This window comes from Electrophorus electricus, chromosome 1, assembly GCF_013358815.1.
Source record: "Electrophorus electricus isolate fEleEle1 chromosome 1, fEleEle1.pri, whole genome shotgun sequence".
Classification (NCBI taxonomy): Eukaryota; Metazoa; Chordata; class Actinopteri; order Gymnotiformes; family Gymnotidae; genus Electrophorus; species Electrophorus electricus.
In genome coordinates this window covers 21,051,184-21,061,391 of record NC_049535.1, presented here as the reverse complement: position 1 = coordinate 21,061,391, position 10,208 = coordinate 21,051,184, and the positions used below count along the sequence as shown (strand labels likewise).

Here is a 10,208-nt window from a genome sequence, read left to right as displayed (position 1 = left end):
GGGTTTCAACTCTTTCGGGATAAGTTATACAAAAGAATAAAAAAAGGACACAGAAGAGACAAAGAGAAAGGGCTTTTCTCTCAAAGCTTATGAAGTGTGGCCTGTTAAGCAGTCCCTCAGAACAGGCGGCGATGTCGCGCTCTCATCATCTTATGCCATTGTCGCAGAAATTCGCTTCATCTTTAGCACCACTAGTGGACAGAGAACGGTTCAACAGTCCACCCAAGAAGGCAGCAGTAAAGGAGAAAAAAACGCACAGGGAGGGCAGGTTGACAAACAGTCCCTACTGCTTTAAAAGTAGCTCCACCCATCCCTAACACGGCAAAACTCCCTGCTCTCAAAATATAACCCCCCCCCCCCCCCCCCCCCAAATAAAATAAAATAAAATAAATTAAAATCCTATTGGTCCAGAGCCTCTATAAAGGTAACAGGGATCAATGTTCTTGTCCTTTCCCGACCACACCGCGAGATTCTGGTTGTGATTTACGCTCTGAATGCGAAGCTTTGGTAAACAAAGCACGAGCCAGCGCTAAACACAAGGGCCGTTTATCTTCGCTTTCATGTGCTCTTAGCGTGCGCCATTCCTGAGGCGAGATTCACTTAAAACCACTTAACATAAAAAAGATAACATTATAAGCCCTGAATAATGAACTGAAATTTTCACTATTTCACATACAAAAGGATAGCAAGTCAGGGCTGCTTGCTTCATTGGGAGTCAGATTATTTAAGGAGTTATACAGTGAGGGCCAGAAATCCTCACTAGTTTGAGACTAGGATTAATATCGATTCAGATATTAGGATTAGCATCTATTCCGTTCTGCCAAGAGAAAAGGAGGGTCGGGCCATGAGGTACATTTTACCTCGTCTTTTGTGAAAAACATATCACCAATATCTAACGAATAAAATAAAAAAAACAAAAACAAAAGACACAACTGTACGGAATAATAACAATAATAATTCAAGCAATTAAATTAAAAAAACAAAACAAAACAAAACTGAAAGGCTCGACCAGGTGCATAGTCAGATCAAAGTATTCATATACAAAAAAAAAGAAATGATCTATGTAGCCATAAAATATAGCACTCCTTAGGTAATCGCTCTTCCAGGAGCTGCGCAATAGGCACAAATCCAGAGCTTCTGCAGACGTCACTCCCACTTTACACAGTTCAGGGGTGTGTCCTAGATTTGATTGGCAGCTGCAGAGGAGTATGGCTGGCTCTGGGCTTCCAGGTACACAGGTGGTAACTGGATGGTGAGGAGAGTGGTAAAGTGTGTGCAGGTCGCTCCAAAGGGTACAGATTTTAGGGTTAAAAGTTCAGAGGTCGATGGTTGAGGGCTTTGGCAACATTGCTGGGCGGGCAACTGGCTCCATGATGGATCGGGGTAAGAGTTCTGGGGTCAGGCTTCAGTCAGGGTGGCGGGGAACCCCGGATCCGGGTGTGCGCAGAGCAAATCAGTCAGGATGAGGCTGGGTCTCTGAAAAGACTCCACACCACTGTCACAACCCCCAACCTCGTCTCCTGGAGACAACTTCTGCTCCCGCAGTTCCTCAGACAGACCCCGAGCTGGAGCTGGGAGGGAGGGGGAGGGGGAGAGAGAAAAAGAGAGAGAGAGAGAGTCAGCCATCATTTTTAAAACATGCAAAGTCAGGTTGAGCAGTCCAAGAATTCTCCACAATGGGGCGCCATTAGCACTCAAGTAAGCGCACTGTTTAAGAGGAGGGCTTCGCATCAGCTATGCCGTGACCTTGTTTACTACAGTGGTAAGAAGCAAAATCAAAAGTGATTCACAGCACCACGCAAAGAGGTTCCCACATGTCACTCAATTCTCAGAAGACAAAAACAGTCCTCTGAGTCAAAGCTTTCTCGCTTTCTGTAGGAACAATGTGCAGAAGGATTCAAAGGTAAGAGAAGTTCCCCTTTCATCCTCAGCCCACTCCTCCACACTCGATCAGAGTTTCAACCGGGCAACCTCGGACTCCCCGGACAGCGGGCAAACGCGGCCCTGAATGGCCATGCTGAGCTCTCGCTTCTGCTTTCCAGGGAAAGCCCCTCCCTGGCTCACTGAAAGTAAACTGTGTCATCATCTCCCTCTTGCACAAACACACATACATGTGATGACCACATAGGAACTACACATGTGTGTGTGTGTGTGTGTGTGTGTGTGTGTACGTTCTGGCTGTCCCTCACTTAGGGAAACCCCAGCTACGACACGCTACTCTTGGGTCAGGCAAGGTGAAGTCTGCGGACCGAAAGCGCTCTGATGCTGCATGGCCGTTTTTTCGCAGCAAAGTTGAGGTTTATGGTGAAAGAGGGGAGAGTTCTCGCTACACACTCGCACTGTCCTTACATGCGGTCACTGGGGCGTGATTTCATTTCACTGCCCAATCATGAGTGGAGAGTGTGCGTGTTAAAATTTCAATGACAAGAACAAAGTATGTGTGAGAACAAAGAGGCACTCTGTGTTTGTGTGTGTGTATGCGTGTTTGCTAGTGGGTGGTTCCTACCCGGGAGTGGCTGGGTGGTGTGCATGTTGTCAGTGTCGTCACACATGCAGTGCTCCTGCAGTATCCGCACTGCGCCGCTATTCCCAACGCTTTTCAGGCCGGCAAGAAGCTCGCGAATCGTCCCACCCGACACCTGCAGACCACACATACACACAGACACAGACACACAGACGGGAACGTCCATTAAGACCACAACACACAAACAAGCCTTTAAGATCCAAAATGTGGATGGATCTTTTAATATGATAAACATCAGCGATATTACTGCCAGTTAACTATGACAGTTTGGATTCCCTATCAAATACTACAACGCAGTGTGAATTAACCTCCACAGACATAACTGTAACTAGACAGAGTCCACGACTAGGTAAACACACCGCCACGCTGAAGGGCTACTGACAGTTATGCACTAAAACATTATTAAATAGCCTGTTAACCAGTATTAAATAGCCTGTTAACCAGTATTAAATAGCCTGTTAACCAGTATTTGCATGTTTTCTTTACTGGTGTATGTTAATATTCATGCAAGTGTGTGCGCACGCACGTGTACATTTGTGTGTGCATTTGAATGTGCACGTGCATGGTGTGTATACGTGTGTGTGTGCGCGTGTACCTCATAGCTGTCCATCAGCGCACTGGTGGGTTGGGGGCACAGGCGGAATGCGTTGGTGAGCACGCCCAGGCCAAGGGCCTGCGCCAGGTTCTCCCAGCCACCCAGCGACTCCTCCACACACTGGCACAGTGCCCGCTTGGTCTCGCCATCCAGGTCCCGCATGTCCCCTGCCAACGGCACACGCGCATTAGCCACACCGAGCTCCAACGAGTGTGAGAAACTACGGCCCGACGTGCACGCCTGCTCCTGCCTACCTTGCGGCTCGACGGCAATGCTCGGCTGGTAAGGCTTTCCGTTGAGAATTTCCCGCACCTGGCAACAGCATGACAAAATGCAAATGTTATCAGGGATTTTTGCATAGGGGGGGGGCCAGAGCAGTACCCTCTGTTCGGGACATTCAAGTCTCCGTAGATGTGACCCTTTTCAAATGGGTTTGCCCCCAGAGGGGGTGGGACGCAATCGGGTAGGCCCAAAACGGCGCCGGCCAACCAGGAGCGAATCCTGATCCTGCTTTTGCAAATCAGTACTGTGAGAAAGTTTTCAGCCACCATTAGATCTGTTCGTTTAGCCATGGTATAACAACCATATATAATTATTTCCCAGTCTCTATTAAGATACAAGCAGAACATTTTTCAGAACAGAATTTTCGGAAAAACAATTTTAAGAACAAAATGGCTTCTACAGGCAAAAGGCCATACTTAGTATGACCTCCCTTGGCACTAAGCACATCTTGATCACTTCGGCGAGACTGTCCTGAAGTTTCCTGAAGTCGACCACTGCTACCATTCCATCCAGGTTTAAGAGAGACCAGGTTCCTGTTATTGCTCAAGTATAAGGGGAGGTCACAATAAACACATGCCATTGTAGCCTGTAGGAGCTTGGGAGGGGTTAAATTTTATTTAGTTTTTAAATACTGAATATAAATTTCCTTTATTTTCTGTTTGTATCTTAATAAAGAGACTGAAAAATAATTATATATGGTCATTTTACCATTCCTCCAAATTCATCCTCTCTGCAGTCATAGGACTACGATGTGTGTCACACACGCACACACGTCATTTGTATTATGTTACATTTACATTAAAAGCATTAACCAACAGCAACTAAGGTGGGTGACGTGTGTCATTTCACAGTCGCCGATTTCACGCTGTGATCAGCCGAGCGCGACCCTCACCTCGGGTGACGCGGCCATGTTCAGTGGGGTGGTCCCTGGAACATAGCCCTCATCATCCTCGGCTTCCTCGTCTAGAGCACTGCACTCCTCGTCACTGAAGAACAGTGGCTCGAAGTTCTCTTTACGAGGGTCTGCACCTGGGACGGGACGAGAGGAGCAAAGGGGAAAGGCTGAACTGCACTATGCAAAGTCAGATGACCAAAGGGGGCCCTTCCAGACCCTGACGTTTTTTCCGCACGAGACAGCCGAGCGGTTAAAAAGGCCACGGGCGCACACACACACACACACACGCACACGCACGCAGACCCACACCTGCGGCCACAAGAAGTGCACTCAGTTTCGGGGAGCCCCGCCCTGCTGCGATGTGGAGGGGGGTGGAGCCGTTATAGGTCAGGCTGTCCACCTTGGCATCACCCTGCATAAACAGAACACACACCCACACCCACACACCCACACACCCACACACGTTCCAACCAAATCAGCTACTATACTACTTGCCGCCTTATGCACCTGATGACAGGTGAATACAAGGTACACAGATCATGCCCCGAGGGGGAATTCCCACTGAAAGATAGACGCATTACTGCCACAGATGTGGCTAATCAAACAATACTCTTCACCTCGGTAAACACAAGGAAACACTGCCGAGGGTTAAAGATGTAAAAATCCCCATAAACGCATTTCTTTTGACACACGTGTAAGCACTGGGATCATCACACAAGCACGCACACATATGCACGGGGCAAGGGCGGAACCGCACCTCCAGCAGCAGACAGCCGGCCAGGGAGACGTTGTCATGCTCGGTTGCTAGGTGAAGCGGTGTGCGGCCGCTGGTGCGCTCCTGAACCTCCGGGCTCGCGCCACTCTTCAGCAGTGCCCTCACGCTGCCCAGACTGTTGGCCACCACAGCCAGGTGCAGTGGACACAGGCCTGAGCACACATACGCACAGGAATCATTTACATGGAATACTACAAAAATTCAGCATTTTAATCAAAACAGCTGCCTCTGACTCCTAAGAAGTAAAGGTTTACATTTTCATTAAGGTTCATTAGCACTGGGTAACGCCAAGTCAGGAAATGGAGCATTAAACCGTGAGTAATTTTCACCATTTAAAAAAAGGCATTTTCACCATTACTGATTTACTGCCCTGCTACTGAGGTTTCGTGAAATCCCCAGAACTGTGTTTCATCTGTAGTATGAGCAGAATGGCCTCGATCATACCAAAACTGAAGCCTACAGACCAGAGGTGCTGCCTCAAACAGCTGGACATGCTGGCACACACACACAAAACATCTCCGTAGAGACAGAGTACACACACACACACACACACACACACACACACACACACACACACACACACACACACACACACACACACACACACACACACACACACACACACACACACACACACACACACACACACACACACACACACACACACACCAAGCCCTGTTCCTCCCATGCTGTAGTAACCAGAGTGTGGTAGAGTACTGGCTTGTGCTGGGTACTGCCTGAGGGTGCGTGTGGTAGAGTACCAGCTTGTGCTGGGTACTGCCTGAGGGTGCGTGTGGTAGAGTACCGGCTTGTGCTGGGTACTGCCTGAGGGTGCGTGTGGTAGAGTACCGGCTTGTGCTGGGTACTGCCTGAGGATGCGTGTGGTAGAGTACCGGCTTGTGCTGGGTACTGCCTGAGGATGCGTGTGGTAGAGTACCGGCTTGTGCTGGGTACTGCCTGAGGGTGCGTGTGGTAGAGTACGGGCTTGTGCTGGGTACCGCCTCAGGGTGCGTGTGGTAGAGTACGGGCTTGTGCTGGGCACTGCCTCGGGGTGCGTGTGGTAGAGTACGGGCTTGTGCTGGGCACTGCCTCGGGGTGCGTGTGGTAGAGTACGGGCTTGTGCTGGGCACTGCCTCGGGGTGCGTGTGGTAGAGTACGGGCTTGTGCTGGGCACTGCCTCGGGGTGTGTGTGGTAGAGTACGGGCTTGTGCTGGGTACTGCCTCAGGGTGTGTGGAGTAGAGTACCGGCTGTGTTGGCCATTGCTGTTAGCTCCAGCGCAGCTCTGTGGCGTAGCAGTAACTGCACCATTTCTCCATCTTTCTGCTGGGCAGCCAGGTGCAGTGCTGTGTTACCATGGCGATCGGTGAGCGTGACATCAGCTTCAGCCATAAGTAAAGCCTCTGCTGCCTCTTTCTGCCGAGTCACCACCGCAAGGTGCAAAGGCGTCTGGGATACGAATGAAATGGACAGTAATCTTTTCTACTATACGGTGTAACTGTTACAGGGGATGGGTACAAACAGGGGGGTTTGTGTGTTCTATACTACACCTGTGTGTTTCTGTCACTGTGTGTATGCGAAGAATCTAAAGAGTGTGTGTATGTGTATATTTGCTTTTGTACTTTTTCAGGGCAGACAACAATGCCCCATGTAGGAAAACCCAAGGAAACCACGTAACCGTGTAACTGAGTAACCAGGTTTGTCAAGACCAGCAACGTGGTCCTGACAAGTGAAGGTGCTTTTTGTAAAAGTTACACTTTTCATTTTTGATAAGTTAAATGGCAAAAAATATGTGACATATGAAACAATGTCCTGACAAGGTATGTGTGTGTGTGTGTGTGTGTGTGTGTGTGTGTGTGTGTGGTTAAAGTACCTGATACAGGTCATTCCTCATGTTAAGTACATCTTCTCCAGGGATCACAGTAATAACCTGTGCTAAGTTCTTCACCGCATCAGTCTGACTGTAGATCACACCCAAATGCAGCCCACTGCAGGCGTGCTCGCGCACACACACACACGCACACACACACACACACACAATAATTCCTCCGTTCCTTGCACAGACATATAACTAAGCCACACCACTGCTGTGCTTGCAGCTCACTGTCTGAGTCTTCATCCTGCTTGCAAGCTGAGCCTTGTCTAGGGATTCCCCCCCACCCCCCAAAAATAAACAAAAAACAACCCCCCCTGTCAACGCGGAACACACAGCAGGAGCTGGCCCTCGTCAGGACTCGGCCCTCGCCCTCACCTAACGCATGACCCCTGCTCTCACAGTCTGCTGTTAAGAAGCATGCATAGGTTTGCGTGACCTCGGGGTGATGTGACAACACCCTCTGGTTCTGGTCTACTGTCAGGACTAGCCTGATCAGTATTGGGGAAAAAAAACTGTGGGAATCTCAGCCCTCGACTGCTGCGGTTCAGGGGTAGGGGCGAGGCAGAGTAACGCACGTGTCTCCGTTCTCATCCTGAGCAGCCATCAGGGGGCGCTGTGGGGCCAACAGGTTGCAGATGTCCCCGGTGATCACGTAGCTGAACAGCGCACGCGTGTGTTTTTTAGCCAGCTCGGCAAGATGAGGCTCAAACACACATTCTGCTGGAGGAAAGGGGGAGACAAACGCGCTTGCGCGCGCAGACACACACACACACGCAACAGGACCTAAGCATTAAGCCAAACACCAAAATGTTACAAAACTGACACTACATTTTCATCCACATTGAAATGACCCAGGATGGCGAGTGAGTCTCTGCCGGGTCGGTACCACTGCCGGGTTTGTCTCACCTGCAGGTTCCGGGTCCACGGCTCCACTCTCCTCAATCCCCTCTCCCGCCGCTGTGACCCCGGCCCGGACATGGGCTCGGATACCACCGCCTGAGGCCGGGTCTTCGTCCGGATCGCAGTCGCCATCTTCGTCAGTGTCTTCCACAGGACCCTGACCGGCTCCTGGGCACAGGAGAGCGAGGGTCTGAACCGCAGTTTGCACTGGCTGCTAACACGACCTGCTCACGGCTGAGACCGAGGTTATGTTCCAACAAGTTAGCAGAATATGACTCCACATGTGGCCTCTGGTGGGGGAGGGGGTATTTTACTCATCAGTATTTCACATTCACCTGGATATCATAAGCCTAAAGTAATGGCAGACCAGTAGGAATGGACTTTTCTTCAGAATGGAGTCATACAACTCTAAAAAAAAATCTCACTTCATACCCTGAAAGCCAGATGGTAAGACCTGCTGGCTTAGGGTGACTGACAGGCCAGACACTCACCGTGCTTGACACCTGCACCTCCCCCACCCATGGAGGGAGGATAACCATAGCTGGAGTTAAAGTTGTTAAAAGTAGAATATCCCTGGTAGTAGTGACCTAGACAACAGGGCACACGTTCTGGAGTTATTTTCCCCTTCATGAAATAAAAATGGAGCCCAAGATGAACATGATGAGAGCGATTTTATGACGCAATGGCGAGGTGAATGCATGCCCTAGCACCTGCTCCTCCTCCACTGCTGTGCCCGCCCCCTGCTGTGGGACCACCCCCTGTCCCTCTGTACATGTTGCTGGCTCCGCCCCCTGCTCCACCGTAGTCTGGGAAGTTTGGCAAGGTCTTCTGCCTCTTCCTCTGTACTTCCTCCTTATCTGTGCAAAGAGCACAACACTACTGAATAAACATGAATAAACAAAAGCAAACAAACACAAGGACCCACGAGTGCTTTACATGGACGCTTCTCCTTTTAAGGGTCAGAAAGCAAAATGTCATGTGGATTTTATTTTGTCATTATATTAAGCGCTATTATCAATGATTAATTACATTAATTACATTTCTTAATGGTTTTTTAAAACGACAAATATATGGAAAAACTGATCACAGCCGTGAAGTCTGATCTCACAAACGTGACCAGCACCTCCAACATCGCAGTTAGCTAATAAAAGGTTATGAGGGCGGGGTCAGGTGGGATGATGGGTAACGCTCATCCGCTCCGGGCTGTTGCCGCGCCCACCCCTTACTCCTGCCCTCCGCATCAAAGCGGTTTCCTCATACGAGTGTGGGAAAGATTTTCCACGTTGGATCTCTATGCAGCAGATAAAATGCTGAGAGTGGGCGGGGGTGTTTTATTTGTTCCGTCTCTGGCCTGTGGGTAGGAGGCGCAGGGATGTGTCAAGGTGTTGTGGTGGTGTTAGTGAGAGGTTTCTCTTTTTTCCACCCATGATCTGCAGGATATTGGTTAAGGGCTGCGTTTGGGGCGCTGTGATCGGGTGTGCTCCTGTACCTATGATCTGTGGGTGGTATGTGAAGGGTTTCGGCTCGCTGGTCTCGTTGTCTGACTTCCTCTTCAGCTGCACGAATACGGAGATCGGCTTCTGCAGGTTCTGGTCTCGGTACTTGGGGGTCTTAAAGACGATGGCAAACTGCGCAAACGAAGGAGCCAATGTGAAAAAGAAACTGAAGGAAAGGTTAAAAAGAAGAGAAGAAAAAAAAAAAGAGGGCCGTATTCAACGATCCAGGGTTTCACCGCCACCCCACTACCTCTGTCTCCCCTGTTGCATGATGGGTACCAGTCTGCACAGGTGAGGCTTGATTCCTTGGACAGTAGAGGGCGCTCAGGTGCGAGCGTCAACCCAGACAGCTCCAAGGGCCTGACCTCCCTGACTGTCAGAGAGACAGCGAGCTCCCGGCCGCAGGCCACTCACCTGTCTATGGACGTCGGTCGGGGAGAAGTCGCCAAACGCCTCCCAAGAGTTACCCGTCTCGTCCTCCTCGTAGAACCGAACCTGGATGTCATCTGCCATCACCGCCAGCAACGATACAAAACAGGGACATCAGCACTGACTGGCCAGGAACAGGAACTGAAATAGGATGACGCTTCCCCCAGTTGGCCATGGCCGCACGCACACAAACACTAATTTGAATATCCCTCTAATCAGAATTTCGGGCAGCGTTTACATTCTTCGTGGTGACAGAAACTGATCAAACACTCTATGCCACAGGAGAGTAACAAGAATATTGAACTGGCTCAGCATGGCCACATGAGCCAAGCACACAGGAGAGGTGGCCTGACGTCAACATCTGCGTCGAGTAAATGCAGAATGTTCATATATACACACACACACACACACACACACACACACACATTAGTTAGATAT

General features: G+C 49.9%; 1 protein-coding gene across 3 annotated transcripts in view; it reads right to left on the bottom strand.

The window, feature by feature from the left end:
* Positions 1–488: 488 nt before the first annotated feature.
* nfkb1 (nuclear factor of kappa light polypeptide gene enhancer in B-cells 1) overlaps positions 489–10,208 on the bottom strand; it is a 28,042-nt gene continuing 18,322 nt past the window's right edge. For all 3 annotated transcript variants that reach the window (XM_027027055.2, XM_027027056.2, XM_027027054.2), the window contains exons 10-24: positions 9,756–9,847; positions 9,335–9,473; positions 8,556–8,702; positions 8,337–8,432; positions 7,852–8,013; positions 7,521–7,662; positions 6,943–7,057; positions 6,317–6,518; positions 5,054–5,223; positions 4,606–4,708; positions 4,294–4,430; positions 3,374–3,431; positions 3,120–3,286; positions 2,507–2,639; positions 489–1,571 (exon numbers count right to left, since the gene is read on the bottom strand). In XM_027027055.2, the coding sequence (XP_026882856.2) occupies positions 1,399–1,571; positions 2,507–2,639; positions 3,120–3,286; positions 3,374–3,431; positions 4,294–4,430; positions 4,606–4,708; positions 5,054–5,223; positions 6,317–6,518; positions 6,943–7,057; positions 7,521–7,662; positions 7,852–8,013; positions 8,337–8,432; positions 8,556–8,702; positions 9,335–9,473; positions 9,756–9,847 (2,036 nt within the window). In that variant the 3' untranslated portion in view covers positions 489–1,398. The remainder of the gene's footprint in view (positions 1,572–2,506; positions 2,640–3,119; positions 3,287–3,373; positions 3,432–4,293; positions 4,431–4,605; positions 4,709–5,053; positions 5,224–6,316; positions 6,519–6,942; positions 7,058–7,520; positions 7,663–7,851; positions 8,014–8,336; positions 8,433–8,555; positions 8,703–9,334; positions 9,474–9,755; positions 9,848–10,208) is intronic.